Source organism: Chamaea fasciata, unplaced genomic scaffold (assembly GCF_029207755.1).
Source record: "Chamaea fasciata isolate MVZ Bird 193981 ecotype frontalis unplaced genomic scaffold, bChaFas1.0.hap1 SCAF_3, whole genome shotgun sequence".
Taxonomy (NCBI): domain Eukaryota; kingdom Metazoa; phylum Chordata; class Aves; order Passeriformes; family Sylviidae; genus Chamaea; species Chamaea fasciata.
Genome location: NW_027094088.1, coordinates 84,204,774 through 84,220,946, shown reverse-complemented (window position 1 = coordinate 84,220,946; position 16,173 = coordinate 84,204,774). Strand labels below are relative to the sequence as shown.

At 33.8% G+C, this 16,173-nt stretch overlaps 1 protein-coding gene across 12 annotated transcripts in view; it reads left to right on the top strand.

The window, feature by feature from the left end:
- The window catches only part of RIMS1 (regulating synaptic membrane exocytosis 1), a 302,331-nt gene that overhangs the window by 191,960 nt on the left and 94,198 nt on the right, over positions 1 to 16,173 (top strand). For 4 of the 12 annotated variants that reach the window (XM_066179694.1, XM_066179688.1, XM_066179692.1 and 1 more), the window contains exons 16-19: positions 1,165 to 1,236; positions 7,397 to 7,553; positions 8,037 to 8,162; positions 12,233 to 12,295. In XM_066179694.1, coding sequence (XP_066035791.1) covers positions 1,165 to 1,236; positions 7,397 to 7,553; positions 8,037 to 8,162; positions 12,233 to 12,295 — 418 coding nt within the window. Of the gene's footprint in view, positions 1 to 1,164; positions 1,237 to 7,393; positions 7,554 to 8,036; positions 8,163 to 12,232; positions 12,296 to 16,173 lie in introns of all 12 variants that reach the window. The other 8 variants (XM_066179693.1, XM_066179687.1, XM_066179685.1 and 5 more) reach the window with 3 other exon arrangements.

The following is a 16,173-nucleotide window of genomic DNA, read 5'->3' as shown; positions in this document are numbered from 1 at the left end:
AAATTCCAAATAAAATAAAAAAGACACTACTTCATAGTCTTTAAAAGTAATGAAAGTATGTGGCAGAAAGGCAATTTAAATTATGACATTATGACATGTCAGCCTTACAACTGTGATGTATAACTTTCAAGTGTGTGAAACCTGCTGGAATTGATTTGGCTTTCACCAGCAAAAAAAAATTGTTCAAAGATTTTTTTTTTCATAAATTTCTTTTTAAATAGAAAGATGAAGTTTTTAATTATTGGATATTTTTAAAAGTACTAGAAGCATTTTATTTTTAAAAAGTAGTCCTTAAAGACTTAAAAGGCTGGAAAAGAGTTTTCAACGTAGTTAGTCTCAACCTCCAATATGGTCATTAAAGTGTAGTTTTGCAGAAAAGAGAAATTTTATTAATGTATTTTGGAGGTACAGTTGTTTTACAGTTGAGTCTGATTTCAGGTTTGTATGAGGCATGTTAAAAGAAGAAGATATTACAACATTGTAGTTTCTCTGTTCATTTAAATTAAGATTTACTTAAAAATATGAAAGATGTAGGAGGTTATTTTAAAATACATTTCCAAGCTATTTTTCTGATTTTTTTAAAACATGGAAGGCATTCACTCCAGCCAATGTGTAGGAAATCGGTGCACATTCAGGAGTGAACTATAAATATGTAAATATTACTGCTGTAATTGCTGCATAGGTGCCCAAATGGAGGATATGTATAGAGAAAGCAAATTAAAGGTTAGTTTTTGTGAGATATTTGAGCTTTTCTTAAAGCTGGCAGTGCTGTTTCCTCTTCCTCTCTCTCACCATATGCTGCCTCATCTCCTTTCCTATTCAGCAAGCTGATTCAGCATATTCACTGAAGTAGCACAAAAGTGTTTTTTTTCTTTACTTGAGTTTTGCTTTTGGAGGCTTAGTGAGATCAACTATCCTAGTAGAGGATTACTGAGGAATTGAGGGGAAGAGAAAGGGAAAGGAGCCTGCAGCAGCTGTAAGATGTTAAATTGGCTCAGCTGTCTTGTGAAGAATCAGTTAGCTACTGCAGTTGAGTTCTCCTTCTCTATTGTTGTGACCTAAAATCATCATTTTGGTTTCATTATTATGTTAAATGAACATATTCTTACATATTATGACATGACTAGATGTTCAGGTTCATTTGTTTACCTTACTGTTGTGCAGGATCTCGGCCAATCAGTGATAGTGACATCTCAGATTTTGATGTTGATGATGGTATTGGAGTTGTTCCTCCAGGTGCGTGGATGAACAGCATGGTCCTGCTTTCTTTTTCGCTTGTTTGGATATTTTTTTTCTTTGTAATATTTTGGAATATTGAGGATACTGGTTTTGGAGAGTGCATTGTGGAAAAAACAGTTTTCCTGATTATTCCATGGTTCCTGTCCCATACCTGGTAAATTAAACGATTCTACTATTCATTCATTTATATTTATTTTGTATATTACTCTTCATATGGGACCCACTGGTTGGTTCAAATTGGTTAATTTTTTTTACTATGTAATGCTCCAAGCATTATTTAATGTGCAAATTTAATACAAAAAAACCCTCCACATTTTAAAACAGTTAAGATTTCAGTTTTTATTAAAAGCTTTTTTTTTTTTTTTCCTTTTTGCTTGAAACTTAGCTTTAATGCAGTCTTCCATGGACTTTACTGATAATGCATGGCTATAGATTAAGATGCATGCAGCATGGCTATATCTTTTATAGTTTTCATAAGCCTTCATGAACTGTCATTACCCTAAATGTTCATAAATATTTACTTTTAGAGACTGTCATGGTTTGACTTTTAGTTCAGCATTCCTACATACTGAAAATCTTGAGGACTATCTTGGATGCCACATTCTTTTAGTTCTCATTCTCTGTTGCCACAGGTCAGATAAATATGTTTCCTAATTGTCCCAAGCTAACTGAAGAGTCGCTCTGTCATTGCCAGCACTAAATGAGTTTTTCGGTGGATCTTCCTGATGGAAACCACTGAATTAAATCATGGTGGGATTCAGAAAGCTTTCTCTCTTCATGATCTGTGTTTAAAATGTTCTCACAATTTATTTATCTACTCTATAACTGTACAAATAAATCACATATCTTATTAATGCTTTATCATCTTGATATTGAGACAAATTCTCCTTCCTTTGATGCTGATTGGGTTCTTTTCTTATTTTATAAACTTTGCACCTCAGTCACTAAGAGAGGAATTCATTCAAGTATGCCGAGTTATGATATTTGATATTTTTACATCAGCAGAGAGAGTGAGCATTAAAAATTAAATACAAATAATAGGCTCTAAATGTTTTTCCTGGCTTTTTTGTTGTTGTTGTTGTTGTTGTTTGCTTGGTTTTTTTGGTGGGGTTTTTTATTGTTTTTTTTGGGGGGGGGAGGGTGTTGGGGTTTTTTTTGGTTGTCATTTGTTTTTTGTTTGTTTGGGTTTTGTTTGTTTTTGTTTTGGTGGGTTTTTGTTTGTTTGTTTTGTTGGTTTTTTTGTAGTTGATAATGTAGATACTCCTATATCTTTGTAGACTTACTTATGCTTAATTTCAGGATATTTTATTAAGAATTTGGGCCTTTTTTCAGATGCTGGTCCTTCCATGCATCCATTTGAAATAAATAATTTTCCAGCTGACAGGAAACATTCAAAGTGGTTCAGCTGCATGTATTGGACTTTGCTCACTGGGCCACCATTTGAGTAACTGATTCTTACTGACATTTCTTCAGACTTCATGCCCAGGTGTGCCTTTGACAAATACACAGATCCAAATTTTCTCAGAGATCACTGAAGAAAATAGCAGGATTTAATTTTTAGAACTGGATTTGCAGTAATCTGAGAGTCTCCAAGTTAAAAATTGAAGGGCATAGTGAGGAAGCTCCTTGTGAAGTCCACCTAATCAGAAACATTCTGCTAGTTCGCTCGACCAAGCACAAATTTGTCCATCTTGAGTTTTATTGATGCATTTGTTTGGTCGTTCTAAGTGGAGTTCATCTGTTTGTGATTCCTATGTGAAGTGGATATGCATATAAATGTGTGGGGTTTGTTTGGATATGCAAGCTGAATTCTTAAAAGGAAGTTAGAGTGTAGGCACAGGGACAAAGAAAATTAGAGTCATCAGCCACAAATCTATGAAAGCTGAGACAGCGTATGGAAATGTGTTTTGCAGTAAGACCTGGAAAGGTTTCCAGGCCCAATGTCTGTTGAATTGTTTGAGAACTTTAGGCACAGATTCACAAATGTGACTGGAGGTCAAGTTCATATATATGCATTTCTACCCTCCTGTCCAAGCTTCTTAACTTGCCTCATGGCTTAATTGTTAAGCCTTTTGACTATTCCCTTCATTTGCGCTGAATGAATAGTGCAGTATCTTCTCCATAAAAAAGACTCCTTTGTTAAAACTAAGTTCTATGCAACTTCCGTGTTGTTCTGCAGGGTCTTTACCCCTGCCCTTCAGTACCATGGTTCTCACCAGAGTGCACCCCTGCTCTTGTCTGGTTCAGATTTCTCACACATTCTCTGTGTGCATGTGGGAAGGGACAGAAAATATCCCTATTTCCCTTTCATGTAGTATGGTGATGCACCATTTTGGAATAGCCTTGATTGTCTTTAACCAGATTAGTCTAGTTTTAAGATATTCCTTCTCAAGAGAAGTAAGAATATCAAAATTGAGTTTACAACATTTGATGCATAAGAAAATATTTCCCTTTAAAGACCTGTCCAAGCTCTAGGCTGCCAGCTTCTCCGGGAGAATCCTGGGGAAACAGTGTACAGGGTTTTAATAAGTTAAAGTAAAAAACATCCACAGCCTTTCCCTCATCCACTGAGAGTGACCTTGACATAGAGGGAGATCAGGTTAGCCAGGCAGAATCTTCCTGGAAGTTATTAATTTTTTCTTTTTCCTGAAGTGTTGAGAAAAAAAAAAAAAAAAAAAAAAAAAAAAAAAAAAAAAAAAAAAAAAAAAAAAAAAGAAGTTATTTAGTGCCCTTAATATCTCAAGATTTTCACAAAGGTTGTTGCTCATTTTCTAGTAAATAAACACAAAACTACAAAAATGTAAAAGCACAAAATTTCACTTCATCTCCATGCAAGCTAAAAACAAGAAGGAAAATAGTTTTGCTAATTTAACTAGCCTTGAAAATCCTTAAAACTATAATTTCAATTTTTTTACCAATTGCTAAGGCAAACTCAGTGTTAGAATTTAGTAATAACAAAGAAATCTATTTTCCTGGAAGTTCTAGCAGCTGCAAAGAATAATTTCTTGTCAGTGAAAGTAATGATTGTTACATCAAACATAGTGGTACTTTAATAAATTCCAAAATATTTTAAGAAAAGTATTTTCCCTTGTCAATCACTAATTAATGAATCTTATCTTTCATGTAATTATACCATCCTCATTTATTAGTAGTACCTTGCAGTGATAAACATATCTTTTTTTTAATCACCACTTGGATATATTCATAAAAGTTTATATCAACAGCTGAAAGTAACTTTATTTTGAAGCTCAGGTTTAACAAAAACGGTTTTGACAGGATTTTTGTGGTATGCTGTCATCTGTTTATATGAAGAAAATGGTCTTTTAAGTCTCTCAAACTCTGCATATATGAGAGATGCTCAAGTCTCTTAAATAAGTTTGTGATCCTGAGCTGTTTTTAAACCAGTCACTCTGTGTCTGTATTGTACTGGGCAGCCCAGTACTCCAGAAGGGTCAGTGGAGGTTTTAATAAAATCTGAACATGTTTTGAGACCAATCTGTTTAACCAAAGCTTCAGCAACTTCCTTAATTAAAAACAAGACCAAAAAAAGCTGATATACAGTTGGCAATATCTCCAGTCATATTTTTAACAAGCTGCATTGCTTATGCTATGGGTAACTCTTCAGAGCAGTTTATTTTTCTGTCACATGTAGTCTGTATAAATGTATTTGCCTTCCTCCTGTAGCATCAGGGTGACATCAATACAATACCTTGTCCTTGTCTGTATTGTCTCTAAGAAAAAATAATATAATTTTGGGATCAAATGGTTTGCTAGAACCATTTTCGTCATCCATCCTGCATTCATTTCCTGTCACACCTGACAGTTTCCCATGAGCAACTGAGAAACTTCTGCACTAATTACCATCAGCTTGGTTGCTGCCATCATGCTGGTCCATGCAAATTTCTCTCTGCTCACCCTGAAGAGCACAGAGCCTTTGTATTTGAGGATATGAGGAAATGTTACTGTTGCTGTCACTGTCGTGGTCACTATGAAAGTATGGGTGTGATTTGTCCAGTTTGACAATTCTTGAATTACTACTTGGGATAAGTATGAATTACTGTCTCTGTTCTGTAAGCTTTGTGTATACACACTGTATAAGTTTCAGGTATTGTTCCCTAGACAGCTTGGCTATGCAAAATATATACCATAAAATTGTCTTTCTATACAAGACTTCTGAGTTTACAGGATAATCCTTTGTGCAGTTTTTCAGGGAGACTAGAAAGGCTCTAGAAATATATTTTAAATTTAAATTTCATTTTTTTAAACTTCAGTTGTATGTATTTGAGTATAATTGCATAAAGATTGAAAGAAGTTTAGGATTTCTTTGGTTTTAGTGTTTAATATAGGTAAACTGCTTTTCCTTCTAATAGAGGTTACAGGATTTTTTCTAATACAAGCTTATTTGGAAAATGAAATATCTTTTTGCAAATACAGCTTAGATTTAGTTATCCTGGGAAAGAGAATATATCCAGCTTTTGTCATATATTTTCTTCCTCAAACAAAAGACCTAGACATTTCCTGCAATAATCCTGGTTCGTGAATCTCCATTGAAGTCCTGAAAGAGTTCCCCTTTTGCTTCAAAACTTGCACCCAATCCTTGTCCTGCGATCAGGGAGCTCCTATTTTTTTTTTCATAATTTTATTAGAGAAGTCTAAACACTTTTTTGGCAGGTAAGGTACTCCAGCATCACAACATATCAAAACCTGCAGAACATTGGAGTCGTACTTTGTAAAAAGGTTGACAACCCCCAGTAGATACTTACATGCACGTTGTCAGCTTTTAAAGGCCATTAGGATACACTGGTTACCTCTTAAACACTTTGGGAAAAAAGTGTGAATTCTTCTCTGATGTTTGTGGTCAGGGTTCAAACTTGCAGCTAAAGAGGTTATTAAATTTCATTGAATACATGATTAAGCCTAATGCAGACTCTGTATACAGGGCATACTTTTAAAAAAGGGACTGTTTGTAATTTGGTAGAAGACCAGAGAAGAACTAGAAGAATTATAAAGATTATATAAAATATGAAAAAAACACCCAAAGTTAAAACCCTGTAGTGAGATCTGTAAAAAGTGCAATTTATTTAATTAATTAAATTTCTCCAATTGACAATTGGGTGACAAAATCATAGTCTTTTCCTGCATGAAAAGATTTCTGATATAGGCCGACTTTTTAGCTGAACAAAATCACACATTACAGTAACTTTAATGCTCGACAAATCCAGAGAAGAAGAAAAATTATTATTTTGACACCAAAGCAAGAATTTGTGAAGTGATTAAAGGATGATTTAAGGGATGACTTTCTATATCATTAAGGTATTTTCTGTCAAGAGATTCTTGTAATCTCTTTTAAGTGTCTAGAAATGAGCAAGTGAAGTCTGAGCAGATCTCCTTAGGCTCTCTGGGAAAAATAACAGGTACCTTTTGAAAGCTGTTATCTTACTGAGCTTCATTGTCTTTTTTGGACGGGAGTCAAAATGTGTAACAAGGCAAAGTGTGTTACATAGAAGAAGACACAACAATATTGAAATACTGAAAGTGTACTAACATTCTACTGGGGTGTTTTTAATCCTATCTAAAAATACTGTGAGAAATATTCCCGCTTAGTCATAGCATTTGGAAAAAATATTCTGCAGAGTCTGCAGCACCCAATATTCAGTACAATATACTCTAAATCCTAGTCATTTTTAAAGTAGGTGGCTTTGCCCCAGTTCAGTGGGACATCTTTGTGTTTGTTTAACTGAAACAAGCGGCAGAAAAATGCTTTATGTATAAGCAGCCCTGTGTGAGTCTGTGCTGCTTTATGCAAACATGGTTTCTCCATTTTTTAGCTGAGGTAAACCTGCACTGTTTAGATTCCTTTCAAATATTCTTTATGTACACAAAATACCCAGAGTATTCTTCCCCAAGTAAGAAAACTGCTCCACATCTTCCAGTACATCAAAAAGTCTCATTTTTTTCAGTCTCCGTACATGTAGACATTTAAAGGTAATGCTAGTAATTTATTCTGCATGATATATTGGGATGTACAACAGCTGAATAATGACCTGAAAGTTGTGTAAGCGTTTGGATACATGCTCCTGGAAGATTAGCCATCTGAATTCGTTCTAAACCCAGACCTTTATTCTCTAATTGCCTTTTGTTACCCTCTTGCCAGTAGGTTATAGGTCTAGTACGAGAGAAGGTAAATCCACAACGCTAACTGTGCCAGAACAGCAAAGAACAACAACACATCATCGTTCACGTTCTGTGTCTCCTCACCGTGGTGACGATCAGGGCAGGCCCCGTTCACGTTTACCAAATGTGCCATTACAGAGGTAGGCATCACAAGTGAAACTCAATGTGCTTTCACGTTTCTGTAGTGTGTCATTATTAACTTTTCTCTTGTTCAGGAATTTTTCACTATTTTAAAGCTTGGGTTTTTTATTTGAATTTATTAGTGCAGTATTTGAATTTGATATATGCTTTTATTAGTCACTCAAGAGCACTCATGGGTTGAATCATAACTTTGTAATACTTACCACATTTTACTCATATTTTCTCTGTGATTCATCATCTCTTTACCATAGCTAATACATAGGTTTGGAAATTTTTTTTCAGTCAGTGGCCAAATCTATGAAGCCATTTAAGTACATTTGTAGGATATTAGTGGCATGTATAAATTGCATAATTTGTTATGGCATTCTTTCAGAAATCATGTAGTAATAATTTAAGGTTTAAAACTTCCTTCAACCAACTTGTACTGTGATCCATTGTTAATTATGAAAAACAAGATTATCATACATATTTCTGCTTTTCAGGAGTTTAGATGAAATTCATCAAATGAGAAGATCACGTTCTCCAACTAGACACCATGATGCCTCCAGAACTCCAGTTGGTTACAGATCCAGAGAGATGGATAGTCAGTATTTGTCTGATCAAGAAAGGTACATTGTCAGCCTGAACGTGGTAAAAAGTTTAGAAACGTCTTTGTCATTTTGCCTAATTTTCAAGGTTTCATTAGAAATGTGACTGATAGCAATGGGGAAAGGAGAGGATTCATCATAACTTGATAGATCTAGTGCCACTGTTAAATTGTCTATACTTTTTTTTTTCTTTTTCTTTTCTTTTTTTTTTTGGTAAAAGTGTGTACTGAGTTGACAGCAATTGCAGGTATCTAGACAAATGATTCTTGTCTGTTTGTTCTAGATATTTTACTACTTTTTCCTAAATAAAGCCCAGAGATTTTTTTCTAGAAAGCCATACATCCTCATGTATGCCCTAGCTCTTCTTGTAAAGTACCAGAATTTACCAGTTGTTCTAGCCAGCAGAATACCAGACATGAATTCCTCCTAGCTGGATGCATGCTGATTTGGATTCATATGCTTATAAATTTTGGACATCGATGGGTGCAGTCTCCCAGCATCTTATGTAACGTTCTGGTACATTTGTACATTACCCAGGCATAACTATCCAGTGGTAACTTTGTACATTACTCAGGCATAGTAAGGATAGTTGCAGTATTAATTGCAGTGTGCAAAAACTTCCAGTCTTAGATGGGTGACATATACACATCTCTCCCTGGAATACACGGAATGGCTACACTCAAAGAACATTTGGCCTCTCCTAGTAGGTACTGTTTTCAGGTGTCTAGGAATGATATTCTGATAAAATGGAAGAAATTAGAATTTCGGTGTAGTTTATAGCTGAAAAAAAAGGTTAGCAAGGTATTTCAGCTCAGCAGTTGTGAAAAATAATGATGACAGTCACATACATTGTCAGTCTTTATGGGATGTTTTTTACTTTAAAAAAATCATATAGCTAGATTATAATACCAAATTTACCATTCAGGTAAGATCAATTGTCATAGTAGTGTCTTGATTTTTTTCTTGACAGTAACTACTTTTAGAACTGAGTATAACAAAATCTTTCCCTATTCTGAATTCAGCAAATGTGAAACTGAACATGCACTTCATAGTGACGTGAATACATGTAAATATTAAATCATAAAAATCTCTGAAAATCTTTGGCCAGTTTTGAAGCAACATAAAGACTGAATAACAGATGGCTCTTGCAGTTTAGCTAGTTCAGTTTACTATATGATCTTGCCTGTTTTACTTTTGTAGTATGGTAACATAGGTGGGTGAATTAATAAGTTACCTGGTACATTTAAAAATTTAAATTTATAGGCAAGAAGTGTGTACAGAATAGACTAAGTTGGATTTTTGTACTGAATTTTCATTCAGAGGTGAATTAAAATTGTCTTTAAATACAGTAGTCAAATTTATAGTTATATTTATATAGTTATATTTATAGTTAGGCTAATTCAAGTAATGTCCACTTGTTGCAATTTTTTTCTGTAATTTATTTTGGACAGTGATACATTCAAAAGATTCCTGAAGATATTTATTGAATAGATTTCTTATTCATCAGATTTGAAGAGAAAAAGGCTTTAAAAAGTAGCTTTTGTCAGTATAAATATAGACAGTTAACTGTCTAGAAATTTCTCTTTTAGTAAAGCCTCAAACCTAGACATATATGCATGGATTAGGTTTGGAGGGGAGCTGGGTTTACACTGAGCCTTTCTTGGGGGTGAGCAATGGGCTGCTGGATTTGTTCAGAGTCAGAAAAGAGCACTGTTCTTTTTAGTGTTCACAAAACCTTTTTCAGAAGTTTAAACATCTGACATGAAGGATGTACATGGTTTATTTGCAGGATTTAAAGTTGAGTCCATGTACCTAGTGCCCTTGAATAATAATCTTGTCTGCAGTGGTCTCCTTTTCCCCATTTTCCTTTTCATATTTTCCCCCAGATTTTGTCAGCTGTGAAGGCTGTTTAATTCTGGCAGGTTTTGCCAGCTTTCAGTACAAAAGAATGGCATCATTTGGAAGATCCAAACCAGGTTTTGTTGTGAAAATTCCTCTGTCACATCCAAGAATTAAAAAACCCCACCTTCCTTAAATATTATGTATTAGTGTCAAGAGTAGTGTAGATATTATTTGTGGTGCATTTACTGAACCCTTCATCTAAACAAGTACATTCACGTAGATACCTAATATAAAATTGGCTTGAAAGCTGAGGAATTACCCAATAATTGCATGCCAGCAATTACAGCTGCTGATTAGTTTCAATAGTTTTCTCAATTATCTGTTACTGGTTCAAAATCAGTATTAAATAATAATATAGGTCTTTGTAAAAATAGTTACTACCACTCTCTTACAGAAGCATCTGTTGCAATAAATTTCCAGTGGAACTTACTTGTCCACTTCAACAGTTTTATATATATTTATATACATATACACACATATATGAATATATATAAACTGTTAGGAAAAGCTTTTTATTGAGAAATCATTGTCCAGTTTTCAAGAGCATGGCATTTTTTTTGTTTGTTTCTTTTATTCCTAAGTAAAATCTATTAATTCTGAGTATAGAAAACATTTGTTTGTGATTAGTAATCTCTACTTTAAATGTCTCCCAAACCAGACTTAATTTATCAGAGAACTGCATATTCTCACAATTTTGATAATCTTCTTGATGCATTCTTTACTTTTTAACTAGAAGATTTTATGGTGGATTTGTTATTTTATATCACTTTTCAGTATGACTTTTTTTATTAATGTTTGCTTTGGGTCAATTACAATAGATACTCTTTCCTTTAGGAAAGGTAAATATTAACAAAGTACCCTATATTTTAATGTGGACTTTGCATTTACTTTGAAACTCTAAAAAGTAACTTTTTTCCTTAAAGCCATAGTTGTTTGTAATTTGGAAACATGCATATAAATTCTGTCAGTCCTCTGAGCTTATGAATAGAAATTTGGCTTAGAAAGAGAATTTAAAAATTCAATTCAACTCTAGTACGTATTGTTGCATCAAGCTAGTGGCTACAGATGTAATTAAATCTTACATGACTCACAAGCCCCATTATTTCAAGCTGTCCAGTTTAGAATTTTGGATAAATAATGCCTCCTATAGTGTATCAATGAAATGGATCATTTTATAATGGCATGAAGTGTGAAACACATTGAACAACTGCTGCTTTATCTATTTTGTAATATTTTCTCTCCTTTTTTTTTTTTTTTTGCCATAGTACTTCATGGGATTCCCTGCTTCTTTTAAAATTAGCATGTTTCCATGAAGCTTACCTTTAATTTCATTTTTTCAATGATAGGAGTTTTGGAGCTTGGTCTTTCTGATTGTGTTGAAGTGCATAAAACTACAGGCTTAATTCAAGGGATATTTCATATCATAGTCATATTTACCATAGGCATAAATATGCATCAATTTTACCATCTTGCTGGCTATAGTATGTGTTTGGTTACAATATAAGAAAAATAGAATAGATCGTTGATTTTCCTCAATTTGAAAAAATAAGAAACAAAAAGTCTGATGGCTGATTAGCTTTTTCATTTGTTTCTTTAGGATTGTCATTACAAAAAACCATTAAGAGCTATGAATCAGAATTTATGTTTGGCCAAACACAATATTTGAAATGAACATATATTTTTGATTTTCCCTAAAAGGTGACTGGTTATTCTTCCCATAAAGCAATCTGCACTAAATCATTGTCAAACCTTCACTGCTTTTACATGTATGATTTTGCAGCTTAGGAAGCCACAAAACCCAACACAAAACAAACAACAGGCATCTTTATTTTTTTATTCCTAAAGCAGTTCTCCATTAATTAGTTCATGAGAAAAAAGGTTATTAGAAAACTGTAGCCATTTTATGTATTTGTTTTTTCATTAAGAACTCTGAAAAAGTAATTCTGAATTATAAAGAAAAATATCACAGAAGGAGGTGCCACACTAAAATGAATTTGTTGAAAATGTAGTTATTACATGCATTTTTTGACTCGTATTTTTTGAGACGTGCAGTCTTATCAGACTGTCTATCTGGACGAATGCTTCTCATTTCTTTTTATGTTTTCATTTGCTTATCATTGGCATAACCCATGTCATCTAATGCTTCATAACTATATCTGTTTCACTCACCACCCATCCTGTCTGTGCAGTGAGCTTCTTATGCTGCCCAGAGCAAAGCGAGGAAGAAGTGCAGAGTGCCTACATACCATCAGGTAAATACAGGAATGTGGGAATCATGAACGCACCTGGTTAGTTGTTCATACTTTATGTGCCCAGAGTTTTTTTCCGTGGTGGTATTTAGTCCCAATAAATAAAGAACTTCCAAATCCATTGTGATCCAGATGTCAGTTGTTCTTTTTTGTTTGTTGCAATTCAGATTCAGATGTGTATATCTGTTTTCGAACCTCAGTATAAGGGTTAAGGGAGTTGAAGAAACTTTGGTTTTGCAGTTGTATTTTGTGGTAGATTTTCTGTCTAGTCACAAAACTCTTGATCTCCCAATGCATGACAGCATTGTAATGATTTCAAACTTTGGTTTTTTGGTTGGTTTTGTTTTCTTTTATTTGGATTTTTATGTTTATATAACAGCCACGCACAATTAAACAATCTTTGTTTGTTGTGACACCTAATCTCATGCTGATTTAGTCACTTGCAGAGAAATAAATACTGATTTACAAGGGCCTACTGGAAGTCCCAGATTTGAGGTGTTTTGTATTTCTTGTTCTTGCATCTAAAATTTTTTCTATAAATTGGATCCACATGTAAACTTTGTAGTTTGGGCCCATCTTCAGTTTTCATTAATCTCTTGTTCCAAAGATTGGAGCTCCCTGTCTTACCGTTTTCAAGTTTTATGAAACTAAAGAGGACTGAAATATCTTTATCTAAAAAATCAAAGTCTTCTCCCCCACCTTTTCTTTTCACCATGTTTGTTAACCTTGTTAAAAACCCATGACATTGTGTAGAACATCTTTCATTTAAAATAAGTAAAAATGTCGGTTGAAGTTAAAGTAGTTGACCATTCAACTAATTCAACCAGGTAATTGTCCTTTAACCCTTCAGAATCTGGGTGTTGATGAGAGTTTTGTGTCGGTACTAAATGTTTAAAATCATCAAATGTTACACCATGTTGTCTAGTGCCATTATTCATTTACTTAATGTAGGACTTCCCCTTACAAAGTCCTGTTTATTTTTTTTAAATGCCTTGGTTTGCTTTAATTTTCATAATCAAATTTGAAGAAGTATTGAAGGTACTGTGGTAGTGTTCTGTTATAAAGTAGAGTAATATAAAACTAAAATAATAAATATGTACGCTTTAAAAAAATCTGCATCAGTGAAGCTGTTAAATTAAGCTTTTATTATCAGTAGAAATATTTTCATTCTCATACTTCTGCTAAAAAGCTATCTCCATCAAGATTTTAGGTTTTAGGGTTTAATAATCTGTTTATCTTCTTTTTATTTTATGTCTGAAGTCTCAATTAATGAAATAAATACTGCATTATAAACTTCTGGTGCACTTTGCCCAGCCATTAAATTTCCAATAGTTTTGCAAATCTACCAAACCAGTCTGGTCACTGCAACAAAGGTAGCAGTAGAGTTAGATAAGAGCTACACTGAATTCAGAGCCTACAGCCCTTTCTTGCCTTTTTCTTTATTGTATTTATTGTTATTGTATATTTATAATCAAAAAACCCAACAAATTCACCCTTTACATGTAATAGTAGTGGTATACTATAAAACAGCATGGTACTTTTAATAATGTATTGAAGGGGAATGTAAAAGCAATAGATGACGATAGACTGATCCTTTTGAATTTAACTCTGAGGCTTATACATCCCAGTTCCAAGTAATACCCCAAAACTGGCAACATACGTTCTTGAAAGAACAGTTTTGAAAACAGTCTCAGCAAAATTTTGTTCTATGCCATCTTCTGTCCTTTCTTATTTCTAGTGACCCAACATTTATTCATGTTAGAAATTTCATAAGGCTTTATCCTTGTTTTCTTGGCAGCTCGCTGAACAATGGTTTTATTAGTCCTTGACACAGCTTCAGCTTAAAATGGGAAAGAAATGTTAATGGTTTCGTGTTAAATGAAAGAAATTAGGTAGTCCAAGCTACAAAGATAAATGGTGGTGTTAATTCACCAGTTTGCAATACTAGTCCTAGCTGTCCATCCTGTTTCTCTGTATGCAATTATTGACTAATAGCAGAAATGGTGGAAAGGTGTGTACTTATGCTATAGGTCATGGATTGTCACATTCCATGTCTTAGATCACCTTACTTTGATTGGTAATATCTGCTCATATGCCAGGATTGGCCTGATGACAACCATTCCTTGATTCCTCCTTTGCAACATTACAGTGACCTCTGATAGAGAAGTCACCAGTGGTGACCACTAAGCCCATACAAGAAGGGTCAAAGCTCCTCAGTTAAATCCCTCAGGGTTTTACAAACACTGATATTTCCAGGCAGAGAGTTGATTCATCTGTCTGTGACACAGTCAGGTTTCTAATGTTGATTTTGCTGTGTTTTGATCCAAGGCTTAACAGGAATCAAAATGTCCTATCAGGGCAGACTGTTCTTGATGCTGTAAAATCCTCAAACCTCCTGGTTCTTCTCCTAGTAGTTCCATAGTTGTGCCCTAGTAGGGTATGTGAAAAATTGTTTGAATGTTTTTATTAACCCTTAGCCATTAAATGGACCTAATTTCCATTCAGCAGCCACTGCCTGCCTTTAAACTTTTCCCTTTTTCATTGGGTAGAGCTGGCTGATAAAATAAATATTTCCTTCTCTAAAATCTATGATGATATTAGATAGTTCTCATGTAACACCTTAGTGCTGCTCTGCTGGCTGATCTAGTACCTCTCCTAAGTTACTAGATTATGACTAATAACATTTTATTATTGCTAAATTTTGAAGCTTATACACCACTTTCAAAAGACTCCCACATTCAAAAAAGCCAGCTTCTAATACGTCTGCAATTAAATTTTTGATACTATATACCCCTGTTTTAGCAAGACTTTCATGCTCAGCTACTGAAGAGGTTTAAATGTCTGCAGGTAAAGCAGCACTAAGAGAAATAAAGAGTAAATTTAATAACGACTTAAAACAGTCTGTATATTTTAATTAAAGTGTCTATAAATGGAATATATATTACTTCCATTTCAAGGAAACATTTGAGTTGTACTAGTATTGGCCTAAATTCATGCACTTTATTAAGAAAAAGGTTAATACAAAATTTTCCCCCCAGATAGCTGTCACAGTATTTGAGAAAAACATATATAATGTCTACTCCTACAGCTGTACAATATAATAGAATATTATGCATTTATTTTATGGTCATTTATTTTATGTTTGTGGTCAGTCGTGGCTTGCCTTTACCTGTCATTTTATTTCTGGCATGTTTTTGTGTTTTCCTGTGTTCTTTTCTGACCCACCACATTCAAGAAGTTCTGTTAGGCACTATAAAACATTACCACCCAAGATGCCTTTACTAGAAAATGGTACTCATTGGAACCTGTACAGGTAAGAAATGTTTAGAGTCCCTTTTGCGTAGTTAGCTTCTTTTTAAAAAAGTAGATAGACTTCCCTTGTTAAAGAAAAAATTAACAAAATGTTTCATACATTTTTGTGATGGAGAGATAAGGGATAAAATCCTAAAATAACTTCATCTAATTGTTTAAATTAACACCTAACTAAACCAAACTACTTTTTATTAGTTGGAATTGTCTTCACTGTTAAAATTATATGTTGTATATTTTTCTTTATTACATTCTTTTGTTTATGTATGAGATTTTTGTTACATGTTAAATTTATTTTCATTTTGTTTAAATAATTTTAATTTACAAAGCTCAACCCTTCCTGCATGTGCTAAGACCAAATCCGTGATTAGACAGGATATTTCACTCCTTCATGATTGCCTTAATTCACGAATATCGAAATTTGGAGATGATCTACTTGTTAGGTAAGACACTGAGGATTAATCCCCCCACTTGTTTGGTATCTAATATGGATTTTGCAGAATAAATGAACTTCACTGTAAAGGGATTTCACATGACATATAGTGGATCACATTTTTTTTTGTTTGCTTAAG